This window comes from Crocuta crocuta, unplaced genomic scaffold (assembly GCF_008692635.1).
Source record: "Crocuta crocuta isolate KB4526 unplaced genomic scaffold, BGI_CrCroc_1.0 scaffold25, whole genome shotgun sequence".
Classification (NCBI taxonomy): Eukaryota; Metazoa; Chordata; class Mammalia; order Carnivora; family Hyaenidae; genus Crocuta; species Crocuta crocuta.
Window position 1 is genome coordinate 13,206,229 of NW_027532015.1, and position 18,022 is coordinate 13,224,250.

General features: G+C 41.1%; 1 protein-coding gene across 1 annotated transcript in view; it reads right to left on the bottom strand.

Annotated features, from left to right (window-relative positions):
• Window positions 1-18,022, bottom strand: part of ARFGEF3 (ARFGEF family member 3) — a 153,186-nt gene that overhangs the window by 70,817 nt on the left and 64,347 nt on the right. Inside the window, exons 10-11 of the mRNA XM_077776166.1 lie at window positions 11,832-11,936; window positions 10,654-10,987 (exon numbers count right to left, since the gene is read on the bottom strand). Of these exons, the coding sequence (XP_077632292.1) occupies window positions 10,654-10,987; window positions 11,832-11,936 (439 nt within the window). The remainder of the gene's footprint in view (window positions 1-10,653; window positions 10,988-11,831; window positions 11,937-18,022) is intronic.

The window sequence follows — 18,022 nt, forward strand, 5'->3', positions numbered from 1 at the left end:
TGAAAGAGGAGATCTTACAACTGATACCACAGAAATACAAAAGATCCCGAGACTCCTATAAACAATTATATGTCAACAAATTGGACCACCTACAAGACAAGAACTACATTTCTAGAAATACACAACCTACCAAGAATGAATCATAAAGAAATAGAATATCTGAATAGACCAATTACTGGTAAGGAGATTGAATCAGTAATCAAAAACCTTCCAACTAACAAAAGTCCAAGACCAGATGACTTAACCAGTGAATTCTACCAAACATTCAAAAAATATCAATCCTTCTCAAACTCTTCCAAAAAACAGAAAAGAAGGAGACTCTTTTTTAAAAAAAAATTTTTTTCTTAGTGTTTATGTATTTCTGAAGAGCATGCACAGGAGAGGAACAGGGAGAGAAGACGACACAGAATCTGAAGCCGGCTCCAAGCTCTAAGCTGTCAGCACATAGCCCAATGCGAGGCTCAAAATCACTAGCCATGAGACCACGACCTGAGCTGAAGTCGGACACTTAACTGACTAAGCCACTCAGACACCTCAGGAGGGGGCTCTTTCAAATTCATTTTATAAGGCTATCATTACCCTCATACGAAAACTTGACAAGGACACCACAAGAAGAGGAAATTATAGGCCAATATCTCTGATGAACATAGATGCAAAAATTCTCAATAAAATGTGATCCAACTAAATTCAACAATGTATTAAAAGGGTCATACCCCATAATCAAATGGGATTTATTCTAGGGATGCGAAGATGGTTCAAGTGACCGAACCACAAATTAGTCACGCAATTCACAATACTAACAAAGTGAAGGACAAAATGAAAAGATAATTTCAACTGATGCAGAAAAAGCATTTCACAGAATTGCACATCCTCTTATGATAAAAACTTGCAAAAAGGTGGGTGGAGAGGGAATGTATGTCAACATAATAAAGGCCATATATTACAAACCACATCCTAGTCAACAGGAAGAAGCTCAAAGTTTTTCCTCTAAGATCAGGAAAAAGACACGGATGCCAATCTTACCACTTTTATTCAACATAGTATCGTCAGTCCTAGCTACAGCAATCAGGCAAGAAAAAGAAATAAAAGGCACCCAAGCTGGAAAGGAAGAAGTAAAACTGTCACTATTTGCAGATGGCAGGATAGTATATATAGGAAACCCCAGAGACTCAAAAAACAGTTAGAACTAACAAATGAATTCAGTGAATTTGCAGAATACAAAATCAGCATATAAAAATCTGTTGCATTTCCATACACTAATGAACTATCAGAAAGAGAAGTCAAGAAAATAACCCTATTTACAAAGCATCGAAAATAATGAAATGCCTAGGAATAAATTTAATCAAGGAGGGGAAAGACTGGTACACTGAAAACTACAAGGCATTAATAAAATAAATTGAAGATGGCACAAATAAATGGAAAGATATTCTCTGCTCATGGATTAAAAGAACTAATATTGTTAAAATGTTCTTACTACCCAGACCAATCTACAGATTCAAGGCAATATCTACCAAATTTCCAATGGCATTTTTCACAGAAATAGAACAATCAGTCCTGAAATTTGTATGGACCCACAGAAGACCTGGAAGAGCCAAAGCAATCTTGAGAAAGAAGAGCAAAGCAGGAGGCATCACACCCTGTGATTTCAAACTGTATTGCAAAGCTACAATAATTAAAACATTACAGAACTGGCATAAAAACAGATACACAGATCAAAAAGAATGGAATAGAATGCCTAGAAATAAGCCTACACGTATATGTCAATTAATATAAAACAAAGGAGGCAAGAATATGCAATAGGAAAAGGACAACCCCTTCAACAAGTGGTGCTTGGAAAGCTGGACAGCCGCAAGCAAAAGAATGAAAATGGACCTTCCACCATACACAAAAATTAACTCAAGATGGATTGAAAGCTTGGATGTAAGACTTGCGACCATAAAACTCTTAGAAGAAAACCCAGGCAGTAAGCCCCTTGACACGAGTCTTGCAGATGATTCTTAAAATCTGACACAATGTAAAAACAACAAAAGCAAAAATAATCATGTGGGACTACAGCATATTAAAAAGCTGCACGCAAAGGAAACCAGTGACGAGATGAAAAGGCCACATATTGAAAGTATTTGCAAGTCATGTATCTGATAAGGGGTTAATATCCAAAATACAGAAAGAACTCATATAACTCAATAAAAAGACAAAAAAAACAAACAATCCAATTTTAACACTGGGCAGAGGACCTGAGTAGCCAAGTAACCATTTCTCCAAAGAATACATACAGATGGCCAATGGACACATGAAAAGATGTTCAGCATCAATAATCATCTGGGAAATGCAAATCAAAACCTCAATAAGATAGTACTTCATACTTGTTAGAATGGCTGTTATCAAAAACACAAGGGGTGTCTAGGTGGCTCAATCAGTTAAGTATCTGAGTCTTATTTTCAGTTCAGGTCATGATCTCATGGTTCATGGGATCAAGCCCCATATCGGGCGCTGTGCCGATAGCATGGAGTCGATAGCATGGAGCCTGCTTCGGATTCTCTCTCTCCACCTCTCTCCCATTCATGTGTGTGTTCTCTCACTCAATAAATAAACTTTAAAAAAAAGGCTAGAAAAAAACAAGTGTTGGCAAGGAAGAGGAGAAAAAAGAACCCTTGTGCGTAGTTGGTGGGAATGTAAATTGGTACGGTCACTATGATAAACAGTATGAAGGTTTATTAAAAAACTAAAATACACTGTCATATAATCCATCAATTCCACTTCTGGATATTTATCTGAAGAAAATGAAAACACAGAGTCAAAAAAGATACATGTACCTCCATGGTCATTGCATCATTATTTACAACAGCCAAAACATGCAAACAGCCTAAATATCTNGAAAGACGAATACTGTCTAATCTCTCTTGTAATCTTAAAAACAAAACAAAACAAAAAATAAACAAAAGAGCAAGCTCATAGGTATAGAAAATTGATTGTTGGTTGTCAGAGGTGAAGGGTGCAGGGATGGAAAAAAAATGGCTGAAGGGGGTCAAAAGGTAAAACAACTTTTTTTTTCTTTTAATTTTATTTATTTATTTTTTTAAATGTTTTATTTCTAGGAGAGAGAGAGAGACAGCGTGAGCAGGGGAGGGTCAGAGAGAGAGGGAGTCACAGATTGAAACAGGCTCCAGGCTCTGAGCCGGCAGTCAGCACAGAGCCCGACGCGGGGCTCGAACCCACGAACCGCGAGATCATGACCTAAGTGAAAGTCGGACGCTTAACTGACTAAGCCACCCAGGCGCCCCTAAAACAACTTTTAAACAAATTAAAAAACATGTGTTGAGAGTATTCCCTTTCTATTCTTTGGAAAATTTCATGTATTATTAGAATTATCCATTCCTTAAGTGTTGGTATAACTTATTTTTAAAGTCGTATGGGGCCAGTGTTTTGTTTTGGGTTTTTTTTATGGAAAGATTTTTAACTACTGATTCAAGTTTTTAAACATTTCAGAACTATTTAGGACCTCAATTTCTCAGCTTGTTAAAGTCTGTGTTATTTCCTTTTTTCTTCTTTTTTTTATGAATATAATTTATTGTCAAATTGGCTTACATACAACATCCAGTGTGCATCCCAACCCCCCTCAATGCCCATCAACCATTTTCCCTCTTCCTCATCCCCTCATCCACCCTTAGTTTGTTCTCTGTATTTAAGAGTCTCTTGTGGTTTGCCTCTCTCCCTCTCTGTTTGTATCTATTTTTCCCTCTTCCTTTCCCCCATGGTCTTCTGTTCAGTTTCTCAAGATCCACATATGAGTAAAAAAAAAAAATATATATATATATATATATCTGTCTTCTCTGACTTATTGCACTCAGCATAATACCCTCCAGTTCCATCCGCGTTGCTGCAAATGGCAGGATTTCATTCTTTCTCATTGCCAAGTAGTGTTCCATTGAATATATAAACCACATCTTCATTATCCGTTCATCAGTTGATGGACATTTAGGCTCTCTCCACAATTTGGCTATTGTTGAGAGCACTGCTGGGGTCCATGTGCCCCTATGCCTCAGCACTCCTGTATCCTTTGCATAAATTCCTAGCAGTGCTATTGCCGGGTCATAGGGTAGCTCTATTTTTAATTTTTTGAGATACTTCCACACTGTTTCCCAGAAGGCTGTGTTATTTCCTAGCGATTTATCTATTTTACCTAAGTTTTCAAGTTTATGGGACTCAGTGGCCTTAATACCTTAATTTCTTCAATGTTTATAATATTTATAGTTCCATGTGTGTTTTCATTCTATTTAGTTGTTTTTACCTATTCTGGAATTTTGTGATTGCTGTTATGAAGAGTTTTGCAACTTCCTTAGTTTTTTTTAGAGCCCTGATATTTTTCACTTTATTGATCCACTATATTTGCTTTTTATCACATTACTTCCTGCTTTTATCCTTATTTTTCCTCTTTCCTACTTTCCTTGAATTAAATCTGCTCTTCTTTTCCCAACTATTTAACTTGGAGAATCCCAACAATTTAACTGTTCCCAACTATTTAATTTTAGGCTTCCTAGCTCTTAATATAAGTATTTTAACCTATTAATATCCTTGTTATGTACTACTTGGCTACATCCTACACGTTTTCACATACAGAATTTTCCTTACTATTCAGTTCTAATTAAGTATTATTTCCATGTGTTAGAGGTCTTTACAGAAAATTTTATTCTGAGGCTAATTCAGGGAAGGATTGGGTTAAATGTATTGTAACTGACTTTCTATCATTATGTCCATTATTTCCAAGGTGATTTATACTCACAGGAAAAGGTATATTAAGTAGAAAAAGTTACATCTTAAAGGGCACTTCTCTTTCCCTCCCTCCTTCCACATTTCTTTCGGACCCCAGAAATTGGGAACTTCTACTCTCTTGGAGGCACAAAAATAAAGTTTCCAACTTTTCACATTTTATTTTTTTAATCAAAAATATATTTATTTTTCTTCAGGAATAGAATTTAATGATTTGTCACTTATATAGAACACCCAGTGCTCACCCAACCAGTGTCTTCCTTAGTGCCCCTTGCCCATTTAGCCTTTTCCCTAACCCAACACCTGCCAGCAACCCTCAGTTTGTTCTCTCTATTTAAGAGTCTCTGATGGTTTGTCTCCCTCTCTTTGTATTATTTTTGCTTACCTTGCCTTATGTTAATCTGTTTTGTATCTTAAATCCCACATATGAATGAAATAATATGATATTTGTCTTTCTCTGACTGACTTGTTTTGCTTAGCATAATAAAACTCTAGTTCCACCCACATTGCCGCAAATGGCAGGATTTCATTCTTTTTGATCACCGAGTAATATTCCATTAAATATATATACCACATCCTCTTTATCCACTCATCAGTCAATGGATGTTTGGACTCTTTCCATACTTTGGCTATTGTTGATAGTGCTGCTACAAACATTGGGGTGCATGTGCCCCTCTGAATCAGCATTTTTGTATCCTTTGGATAAACACCTGATAGTGCAATTGCTGGGTCCCAGGGTAGTTCTATCTTTAATTTTTTGAGGAGCCTCCATACTGTTTTCCAGAGTGGAGAACTGTATGCACCAGTTTGCGTTCCCACCAGCAGTGCAGAAGGAGTCCCCTTTCTCTGCATCCTCAACAACATCTGTCACTGCTTAAGTTGTTAATTTTAGCCATTCTGACAAGTGTGAGGTGGTATCTCATAGTGGTTTTGATTTGTATTTCCCTGGTGATGAGTGATGTGGAGCATTTTTCATGTGTCTGTTCGTCATCTGGATGTCTTCTTTGGAAAAGTGTCTGTTCATGTCTTTTGCCCATTTCTTCACTGGATTATTTGTTTTAGGGTGTTGAGTTTGATAAGTTCTTTATAGATTTTGGATACTAACCCTTTATGTCATTTGCAAATATCTTCTCCCATTGCGTTTTAGCTTTGTTGTTTGCTTCCTTTGCTGTGCAGAAGCTTTTTATCATGATGAAGTCCCAACAGTTCATTTTTGCTTTTGTTTCCCTTGCCTCTGGAGACATGGCAAGTAAGAAGTTGCTGTGGTCGAGGTCAAAGAGGTTTTCTTCTGTTTTCTTATCTAGGGTTTTGATGGCTTCCTGTCTTATGTTTAGGTGTTTCATCCATTTTTGAGTTTATTTTTTTTAATAGTTTATTGTCAGAGTTTATTTTTGCATTCTGAAAGTCGCTGTCTAGTTTTTCCAACACCATTTGCTGAGGAGACTGTCTATTCCAATGGATATTCTTTCCTGCTTTGTCAAAGATTAGTTGGCCATATGTTTGTGGGTCCATTTCTGGGTTCTCTATTCTGTTCCATTGATCAGAGTGTCTGTTTTTGTGCCAGTACATACTGCCTTGATGATTACAGTTTGTAATACAATTTGAAGTCCAGAATTATAATGCTTCCATCTTTGGTTTTCTCTCTCAGGATTACTTTGGCTAGTCAGGGTCTTTTCTGGTTCCATATAAAGTTTAGGATTGTTTGTTCTAGCTCCGTGAAGAATGTTGGTGTTATTTTAATAGGCATTGGACTGAATATGTAGATTGTTTTGGGCAGTATCGACTCTCCACATTTTATCTTTTTGAATTATTTTAATGTTTATTTTTGAGATAGAGAGAGTCAAAGAACCAGTGGGGGAGGGGCAGAGAGAGAGAGGGAGACACAGAATCTGAAGCAGACTCCAAGCTCTGAGATGTCAGCACAGAGCCCAACGCAGGACTCAAACGCAGGACTCAAACCCAGGACCCGAGCTATGATATCATGACCTGAGCTGAAGTCTGACACTAAACTGAGCCACCCAGGCGCCTCTTATATTTTTTGACATTGAAAGTGTCAAGTCTCCCTCACCCCTCTCCCTCCCTTTCCTCTCCCGTTTTTCCTTTCTCTCCCCCCTGTCCTACCTCCTCCCTCTTCTCCCTCACACCCCTACTCATTCTCATGCTGCCTGCCAGGCCTGCATCCAAGTGAAGCTGACTGAGTCTACATGCCTCTAGCTGTCCCATCCCTTGCTAGAAGGGTAAGTGCATTTCAGAGGCATGGCTGTGGGGAACCTCACTTTTCTTGGGGATCTTATTACATTCTTGAATCTAACTTTACCAGTAATAAATTAGATGACATATTTAATTCCCATACTAATCGTGTTTATTTCTCAATTATTGCCAAATAGGGAGGGAAGGGCACTGAGTGACTACACTTCGGAAGAACCCTCAACAACTACTTGAAGAAAGACAAGGCATATTTAATCCCAGCTTCTTCCGGTGGGAATGAGGGACGTGGTGTCTGTGTTTGGGGTGTCAAAGGTCTGATTAAAGATTAGGGAAGTCTTTCTGAAGCCCAACCATGAGAGAGAGAAAAGGAAGCAAGGTGTACTATTGTTTGTTGTTCATTTTTTGGGCAAGTGGAAACAGAAAAGAGAATGTACTTCAAAGAACAAAATGTCCTGTCTTTGATTAATGGGCACACAGCGCATATGGCAGAGTGACAAATTACAAAGAGAACAGGGAAATAACACCCCAAGTGTTCAAACTCTGATAGGCTAAACAAACATTCTGGATGCCCAGTGGTTTTCTTTGTGTGCACAGACTGCACATTTTGGTTTCCAGGTTACCAACCTTCCCCAATGATTAGTTGCCATAGCAAGTGGAGGCCCCACTTGTCACAATAACCTGGCTCATGTCAGTCTGCTCTGCTCCATGGGGCAGCACTGTCTGGACACACTACTCAGGTGCTGGTGTCTAATTCCAGCCTTGCCCTGTAAGATAATCTTGGGAAGCGAGAAAATCTACGAGAAGAGGAAGACATAATACATTTCCTCCGTAGTCGTAAAGAAATTATTATTCAAAATACATTTAGACACCTTCATACCCTGTATGAAACGTATTTACTTAGCACTCATGCACCAAGTGGATCCACTATAAGCAGCCACACCCCCAGTGCCAGTCAACTCTGAGAGAGAAAGAAAGGTTCCTGCTGCTTACAAAACATCATCTTTGACGATATTCTGCCATCAGGGCCATCTGTCATTCAGTCAAAACTTACTGAGCACTTACTCTGATTCAGGCACTGCAGTGTTAGATACCAGGTTAGGGGTGGGGAGAGGGCAAATACGAAAGCAAGGTGTACAAAAATGTATTTGAGTAGAAGTTTGTACTACATAATACCGTGAAACATTCAGTGGGATGGGACCTATAATTAATTGCTAAATGATGGAATTTAAAGAGGAACAAAAGTAGTGGTTTGGGGAGGCAGAAGTGTGAAGGAGGGGGATTCTGACAGCAGAGACAGATGTTCTTTGAGCATCGTGGTTCATGTGGCAGCCCTGCTACTCATAAGGACTTTGGACGAGTAACTTCTACTCATGGAGCCCTAGCTTCCCCATCTAGAAACTGGGAGTAATATTACCTTCCTAAGAGAGTTTGTAAAAAAAAAAAAAAACTAACTTGAAGTGCCAGCTGGGCCTAGCGCATTTCAATCACCTGCTTGACTCTGCTAAGTGGAATGGCCCATAGGGAGAGAGGCGAGGAGCCTGAATAGAAGTAGGAGCCTGGGAGCTGAACAGAGCAAGGCCAGTCAGATGGGATGAGGGTGATGATGGGAAATGAGAATGATGAGAGAAGGGTCTATAAACTGGGCAGAGTAATTCAGATTTGACGGGAGAGGAACAGGAGCCATGAGAGCCTTAAAAAGAAAATACTGTTAACAGTGGTGACTTATAAGTCTAAGTCCAGAAAGACAAAAGGATGAAAACAGAGAGGCAGCTGACAAGGAGCAGAGCTAGAATTGGAGCCCTACTCTAGGCGGGAGGTCATGAGGACGAGATAGTTCCAGCCCCTACGTATGTTTTCCCTTCCTTGGGATGGCAATAAGCCTGCCAAATACTTGTCTAGCCCTTTATGCTTACAGAGTACGTATGCCAACTGTATTGCATTTTGAACCTTTAGAATATTACTACTATGTACAGATACAAAACTGTAGGTTCAGAGAGTTAAATGCTTCAGCTACTATAACCTAGCTGGGGAGTGGCAGAGAGAGGATCCAAACTGTCTCTTAGGCTTAGGAAAGAAGAGGGTAGCTGAGCCAGCAGGGGAACGGGGGCTCCTGGAATCATTGGCATTTCAGTATCAAAGTCAAGTATGATAATAAGTGTGTTGTAGGATAAGACCATGGGTTTCAGGACAGAACAGGGTGTATGCTCTTTCTCCTTCTGTGTGACCTTGGGCAAGTCATTTGACCCTCTGAAGCCTCAGTTTCTCTGTGGGAGGGAAAATTCATTTTTCCTGGCATCATATCTCTACAAGGAGAACATTCAGTGGAATAAAATTCTGGCCCTCCCTCGTCTCTCTCTCACTTCCTGCTGATGGAAGGGGGAGTCTGATCTGACTGTTGCATGTACGGGAAGCTGAGCATGAGTAGCTAGTCTCTTCCTCTTTCTTCTCCTTGAAGATCTGCCTATTCAGAGAAAGCCCATTCCGCTCCCCTGTTTATAAACTTAACAAGGGCAGGGTTGGGTCCCCAAGGGAGCTGGGTGGTGAGAAACTAGTCTAGTCTCACTTGCCTCCAAAGCTGTATTGTGTTCGCCAACCTGGGACTGAGCAGGTATTAAAGCGGACCCTTTGTTTGCACTGTCTGTAGCTGTGATAAAGAAAAGAAATAACAATTTTTGCTAGTAAAAGTTGATATACAACCTAAAAGAGCTATTAAGAATATTAAAGATAATATACGTGAAGTGCTAGGCACAGAGAAGGTGAGGATAAAAAGGTTATTACTGTGTGCTCATAGACTTTCTTAACCACAATTAGATCTGAATCACTCCTTCATTTCTAGAAATGTTGAGTCAGAACTTTCCAAATTTCATTACAGTCAAATTTTGTTAAAGCAACACCAAGAGGCATTTTAAATTTAGCTTTTGAGAAATTGATGAGTGCAAATATTACTTTAAATAAATTAATCCGCAACAAGGGAATTTTGCTACTCTGGGCTTGTTGTTGTTTTGGTATAGTTACCAAAAACAATGGCAAATGAACAAGTTCACAAATACAAAAATGCTGATCTCTTTTCTTTTTGGTTATTTGAGAGATAGCAGAGAAATTCGTACTTGAAGTACTTCCAAAATAACCCTCATTCCTCCCCAAAACCATGAAGGAGAACATTGGGATGGCTGTTACAAGCTGGACAATCTTTACCTTCTCACAGGGGTCATGATGTTTGGGTTATGAGGCCTAAGAAGGAATGAGGCAAAGGGATTCCTTTTTCTAGTTAGAGATTAGTAATGATTTTTTTTTCTTTTGGATGATGTACAGCATAAGTATAAAATCACTTGGAAATCCAATTTTGGCAAAGGGGAATAAACACACATAGCTGCACTAACAGTACCTAAGGGAACAAAATGAAATCAGCCTGGGGCCGGGTCAGATACCTGCAGCTTAAATCATCAATGGCTCTGCATTGGTGAGCACCCATCAACCCCTCCTTACCCAGGCTCCCAACACATGGGATACACGCCTCCACCCTAAAGATACTGCCTGTTACTGGATACCACATAGTAACAAGTTTTAGCAGGTGCCTGGCAAACATTTCCTGAGTGCCTCCTGTATGCAAGACAGAATGTGCAGATAACGCCCTCTGCCATCTGGCAAGCATGGTGGCGTCCTTCAGGGCCTCCTTACCTCTTTCATGATTTTGATGGCTTCCACCCGGTGCTGGGGTGGCGGATAAAGCAGCACCCGGTGATACAGGGACTGGAGCACAGGCTTCATGGAGTCCACCGACCCCACCAGCCGGACCAGCTCAGCCGCGATGTAATAAATGGTCCGAGCCACCGGCCCACTCAGGGCTGGTGCCGTGGAGGAGCAGCCTGACCCCCGGCCATGGTCAGAAATTCCCGGAGATGCAGAGTCTGACTCGACGCTGGTCCCGGCGCTGCTGCTGTGAGCAGAGGTGATGGTTTTGTCATGGATTGGATTCCCCAGGATCACGATGAGAGCAGGGCAAAGGTTTTTCCTGGGAAGACACAGGAGGAAAACATCTGTTTTGCGACAAGCTGGAATGATAAAATGTGACTATTGGCCTGATGCGAAAAAATGACTAGCAAGAGTTGGGTTCTTTACTGCTGCTCTTTTTGGCTATGTCCTGCCTCAGTTTTCCACGTCTCTCCATCACTTCTAGGTATATGAACAGACTTTTTCTCAGAACTCAAGGCAGAGCTGACTAAAGAAAGTATCATGAGAAGTATTAAGAAACCGTCTTACATAAAGAAACAGACTCAAAATGGTAGATGGCTTCGTTAGAGTGTTTCAATTTACTATAAATAACAAAATTATTTCTACTTCTAATTGGAGAAGCTGATTTGAAACTCTGACACATTGTACTGTCACATATCATTCGGCTTCCTCCCTGTGGAAAAGCCCTTGACCCTACAGCAGCTAGCTGGCTGCCTGCGGGCTTTGTCACTTGCATGCATCTCTGCCTATAATTAAGGGACTCGTCTGCATGTTGAGATGGAGAATGTACCATGGAAGGTCTAAGAATAACATTCAATAGCTCTGTACCATCCGTTCAATTTTCTGGTGCCTTCGTATACTTTTAGGATAGACCAATAACCTAGAAAACAATCCCTTCTCTCCTGAGTCTCACGATCCTATGTCGACAAAATGCAAGAGGGCCTTGGAGGCCTATTTTGTTAAAAACAATCGTAAGCTTCTCTCTGTTTTGGTCTAGTGCATGCAAGCAAAACAATCTCCCTGCTTTCTAAAGCAGGTGCACACAAATGAAATGACCAGGTCATGGATGCCACGGGAGGGGCCCTGCTCGGTTTGGGGTTGGGGGCGTGAGGACAGGTGCTCACCAGATCAGGTCTGTGAAGCCTCTGTGCAGGCGCATGGAGGAGGAGGAGCTGCTGAGCACGGACAGGATGCACTCAGAGTACAGGAGCTGCAGCTGCTGCTGGTCACTGCAGAAGAACAAAACCAGCACACATGCGCATGCATTGTAAGCGCAAAATTGAAAAGGTGATGCGCGGGAAACACTTGGAAAGATGGCAGGCATCAGAGAAGTCTTCATTTTGGGGGGAGGGTGGGTTGGATGGGTTGAATTGTATCCCTCCCCAGATTCACACGTTGAAGTCCAAACCCCAGATACATCAGAATGTGACTTTAGTGGAGATGGGCTCTTTTACATAGGTACTCAAGGTAAAGGGAGATCATTTGGGTGGGTCCTAACCCATGAAGACTGGGGTCCCTATAAAATGGGGGGGGGGGAATTGGACACAGAGACATGCACAGAGGGAGGACAAGAGGAGAGACATAAGGAGAAGACGGCCATCTGCAAACCAAGGAGAGAGGTGTGAGCGGATCCCTCCCTGCAGCGCTAAGGTGACATTCTGACCTTGGATGTCCAGGCTCCAGAACTGGAGGTAACACATTTCTGTTATTTAGGCCACCTAGTCTGTGGCACTTTGTTATGGCAGCCCTGACAAACTGATACAGATTGGGTGATTTTTTAAAAAATTAACAGACTTTGCTTTTTAGAACAGTTTTAGATTTATAGAAAAACTGAGCATGGAACAGACTTAGTGTGTTCTACCCACTCCTGCACATGGTTCATCCTGTTAACATTTTACATTAGTGTGGCACATTAGCTATCATTAAAGAACAATCACTGATATATTATTATCAATGAAATTTCACAGTTTATTCCAGAAATGTTAATTCTTTTAAAAAGCTTTCTTAACATTTATTTACTATTTATTTTTGAGAGAGAGAGAGAGAGAGAACAAGCGAGTGGGGGAGGGTTAGAGAGAGGGAGACACAGAATTCAAAGCAAACTCCAGGCTCCAAGCTGTCAGCACAGAGCCCAATACAGGGCCTGAATTCATGAACTGCGACATTATGACCTGAACCAAAGTTGGATGCCCAACCGACTGAGCCACCCAGGTGCCCCAATGTTAATTCTTAATGTGTCCAATTGCCTAAGCCTTTCAAAAGACCAGTAACCACATTATCTTTAAAGTGGTCAACGCTTTGCTAACTTATATTTAAATTTAATTTTTGAAGGCAATATGGTTTTTCAAAGGACAAATTATTTTTCTCTGTTATTATGAGACTGCTCCATAGAGACAGATTAAAAAAAACAACAACAACAGACTATTTTATGGGATGCACATTCTTATATCCAGACTAAATTTTCTGCCTGTCCCACCAGAATGTATTATCTCCAGGTGGGTGTTAAGTGACATAAAGAAGAATTTAATATTCAAGCATGTATTTACTACAGACATATAATACTTTTAAGAGAATTTATCAGGAATCCTGTATGGAATGGAATGGTCAGAAAAAAAGAAGGAACTTGCTTTGAAAAATCATTGGTTGTGTCTCTTTTCTTATAACTTAAGGTAAATAAATGCCAAAAAGAAGCTTCATGTCCTCAGTTCAAATAACTTCCCAGGCAGGGAAAGGCAAGACCAGGGACAGGCAGTCTAGAAATGTGAGACAGGAAGGAAGAGAAGAAAAGTTAACACCAGCCCCAAAGTCTAGAAGGTTGGATACACACAGCGGCCAAATGGAGAAAAGTTGCACAGATCCAAGATGAAGGGTTGCAAGAGAGGGGCCCATGGGTCCCTCGTTTAAGCGTTGTGGCAGATACCTTGGCGATAGGTCTCTGTAAAACTGATATCAAGCTGGCTGGAAAGCTATAGCCCAAAGGCAAAATCCTGCCCATGGCCTCATGAACTAAAAATGACTTTTACACTTAGAAAGGTTATAAAACAAGAACAGAGATGAACAGTGAACAGAGGCAGTATGTGGCCTTTCAGAGAAAAAGTTTGGTGCCTCAGACTCTCTGACCATCTCCTTGTCCAGAGAGAGCTGTGCAATGATTCAGATAATGCCATTATTCTGAAGAAAGGAATCCCGCTCATATGTGGATGTACTCTACCACACTCTCTAAGGGGGGAAGAAGAGATGAGTAAAGGCTGAGTTTCCACAAAAATTATTACTATTTGCCAAGCGGAATGCAGTGGTTGGAGGAAGAGTAAGAAAGGCAAGACATACTCAGCCATTTGGGGCCAGGTCAGGACTTCATGTTTCTATGCTCCTACACCCACATGCTTCCCTATACTTTTTTTTTTTTTAAAGAATGTAACTTTTTAAAAAAATGTTTTATTTATTTCTGAGAGAGAGAAAGAGAGACAGCGTGAGCAGGGGAGGGTCAGAGAGAGAGGGAGACACAGAATCTGAAGCAGGCTCCAGGCTCTGAGCTGAGTCAGCACAGGGCCTGACGTGGGGTTCGAACCTACGAACCGCGAGATCATGACCTGAGCTGAAGTCGGACACTCAACTGACTGCGCCACCCAGGCGCCCCTTCCCTTCACTTCTGAGCAAGACAGCATTCACCAGAAACAGCATATTCTTCATTCTTTAGGGACTAGAGAGCCAAGTAAAGAAGAAGGTAAAGCATTGTGGAAGAAGTGCTACAAATGAATGATTTAACATGAGGTTCTATGAGAGCATACAGGAGTAGCATCTAATCTTTAGAAAGATCCAGAAAGAATTTCTAAAGGAAGCGGTATCTTCATGGAGACCTGAAGTTCAAGTAGGAGTCTTGCATGGTTGTGTTGGGGAGATGGTGTATGCAAAACACGGGGGAGAGGGTGGTGGTGGTTGGAGCAGAGTATGAAGATATCACTGGCAAGAGGTGGGCCTCAAGAGGTGGCAGGGGCCAGATCAGGAAGATCTTGGAGGACTTGTCCAGACTTTATCCTACATTTTCGAACAATCATTCTGGATGTTGTAGAAATGAACAGACTGGAGAAGACAAAACAGAAGGGCCATGGCACCAACAGGCCACACTGTGAGAAAGTTCTGAAAGCACTGTCTTTGCTACATACAGTCTCTGGTTAATGTTGCTGACCAATCACCTGACTCATCAGTAAGAACAATAATTACTAAATGTCCCAATTCAAAAACGTCTCTTTAACTGTCAAACTGTCAGTCTAGCATCAAAAAACTAAAATAACTATAGCCAATATTCTCAATTTGTGAAACTGGAAATAAACCCATAGAAAAGCTATGAGCAGTCAAGGTTCCTATGAATATCTATAATGTGTGCCACAGAAATATCGCAAGCCCAAGTCATCAGACCCAATGACAGACAGGACGCATTGCCAAGGCAACTGGTCTGCGAGTCTCCTTGGAGACCGAACGCAGCAGCTTTTCTGTGGGCCGCAACAGTCTGGAAAAATGGGTGTTCGTGCCTCACGTGAGTCATGTCATTAAAGGGGCTGCCTGAAATGTAAGCAAATGCCACACGTGCCCCTTACTAGACACACATATGCGTGTGCACAGTGTGTGTGTTTCTTATTTGTCTGACTGTAGACACACAAATATGTGAAAAGCACAGGGCAGAGAGAAGCCAGGAAACCAGCCAACTCTTTCAAAACACATGAGGAAAAATCTGCCTACTTAGGAGGGTGGTGAGTCCCTTGGCTTGGTCTTCTGTTTGATCATTTCATGGCTGGAAGGTTGAGTATCTGTTGGGTCTCATTTTCTGCTTGTGTCTGAATTTCTTCCCAGGCTCAAGATCCATGGAGAACAACTCTTGTGAGCGGGCCAGTGAGCCGTGAAGTCCTGACAAGGTGGCCACAAGCGTAATTTGACAGCACATTCTGGATCTCTGGAGTTCTTAGAATTTTGTTTTCTTATCAGTCATTTTGACCTTGCCTCCCTTTGAGGCAGTTCAAATTTAGTTAGAAAAAGGAGAGAGGGAATTCAGTAATTGTGTGACAAGTAGGATTAAACACATGATATGAACACTTGGCCTTGCCTGATTCTGAGAATGCTTTGGTGCACACCCCTCCCTGACACTCAGTACTGGGAAGAGAGGGAGGTGGGGAGAGGTTGGACTAACAGGCAAAGAATGAATAAATATCTTTCTGAGCCCAATTATCCTTCCAAAACTTGGATTTCACCATGTAACTCAACATGCCTAATATAGCGTTCTATTAATATCACATCTTCAAGGCATTGAGTGATTCTGTGTACCTGGGTGCATTTTGTGAATCCTCCCTCAAGACTAGACATATCATGAATACATACCCTTACAGAGGGAGAGCCTTAGGAGGCATCTGGGTATTGATTTTGGAAATGGTTGTTGAGGGGAAGTACTGGCCATAGTGTGATTTCAGAGGAAAAAGGTATTTAGGAGGTGGGAGAAGTATTAAGTTTAGCTAATAGAATATGAGGAGTTTGGGTAGTAAAATCAGAAGAAATTGTAAAAGGTGTGAAAACTTTCTAAGAAGAAGAAACATAATCACCAGATGGAAAGCAGCCAAGAGCTTGGTACTATCTGACCAGAAGGCCTTACAGGTCTTCCGTTTATACTGCGCTGAGCATGAGGCACCCCAGCTTTCTCAGGAACAGAACCCACATCTTGGGGGTAATGGGGTCGTGATGGGAAAGACTATACTCAAACATAGTGAGCAGTCTCCAGAAGCAAAATGATAACTAGGGAACTGCATTGAAAAACCAAGCAAGATGAGGAGAATCCTAAAAAAACCACTAAGCTCCATAATGACACAGCTAAAGTCATCTTTAAGCCAATGTCCAATGAGAAATCCTAGAAAAACATGTATGTGTCACATGAACTACTTTTCGCACTGAAAGCCTATTCTAAGTCATATGGTCAGAAATGTTTTCATTTTTTCAGTGACTGATAGAAATTATGATCTTTAGTTTACAATATGTATATGGGTGCATTTGCAATATATATTTGTGCCATGTATTTTTCTAAAAATCTACAAATGATGTAAGAATTTCAATGTCCCAAACTGCATCATAAAGTATAATTAGCACGGACAATTCTAAAAGTAAACAAACCATCTTAGAGCCAATGTATGTATGGTCAACCATATGTATATCAAATATTTATTCCATGCTAGGCACTATGCAGTTAAAAAACTTCCAGTTATCCTAATACTTTCTAGAGGATAACAACATTGAATCTCTATAAAAATTACAACAGGTATAACCTTGGACTTCCCCAGATAAACTAGGTCATATGGTAACTCTACAGATGGCGGTCCCTAGAGCTGATGTTAGAGACATCCAGGGTTTTTAATTTTTTTAATTTTTTAATGTTTTATTTATTTTTGAGAGAGAGACAGAGTGTGAGTCGGGGAGGAGCAGTGAGAGAGGGAGACGACAGAATCTGAAGCAGGCTAAAGGCTCTGAGCTGTCAGCACAGAGCCCGACGTAGGGCCCGAACCCACGAACTGTGAGATCATGACCTGAGCTGAAGTTGGACGCTTAAATGACTGAGCCACCCAGGCACCCCTAGAGACATCCAGCGTTTTTAAAGAACCCTGAACCAAGCCCTTACTGAACTCAGCTGAAGATTCCTTGCTGACCAGTGAACAATGGTATGTTTTAAATTTATAATTTATAGGGGCGCCTAGGTGGCTGAGTCGGTTAAGTATCCGACTTTGCCTCAGGTCATGATCTCACAGTTTGTGGGTTCGAGTCCCACACTGGGCTCTGTGCTGACAGCTCAGAGCCTGNCCTTGCACTTTTCTAGCATTTAAAAGCTTAGTCTTCCTTTAGCAAACCACTCAGGGAAAAAAATGTTGAGCTTCTTTGTTTTTCCTTGCCTGCAAATTAATGAACATGGCCTTTATATTTTTCAAAGTTTTGATGGCCTTTGTTTTATTCCCTGACAATGCTAAGACCTAAGGTGGTGGGGGATGGAGAGTCAGCATCTTTGACAGCTGTTAACCACCTGGTTGCTGTCAGCAAGCTGGGTGTTCCCCTGGTGAACATAAACAACTTATAGAATGTTAATATCAGATGAGACTGACCACAATGGTGACAGAACAAGATGAAAGCCAATCTACAAACGAGACTTAAAAGAGTTTAAAAAAGAATTCTGTACAAATACAAAAATGACCAAATATCATCCTCCCCTAGGAGTGACTCTTGCGTCTTCTACAATAAGAGCCTTGGCTGGCTCCCCTCTGCCCCCACCCCCCCAACCAACAGCTCCAGA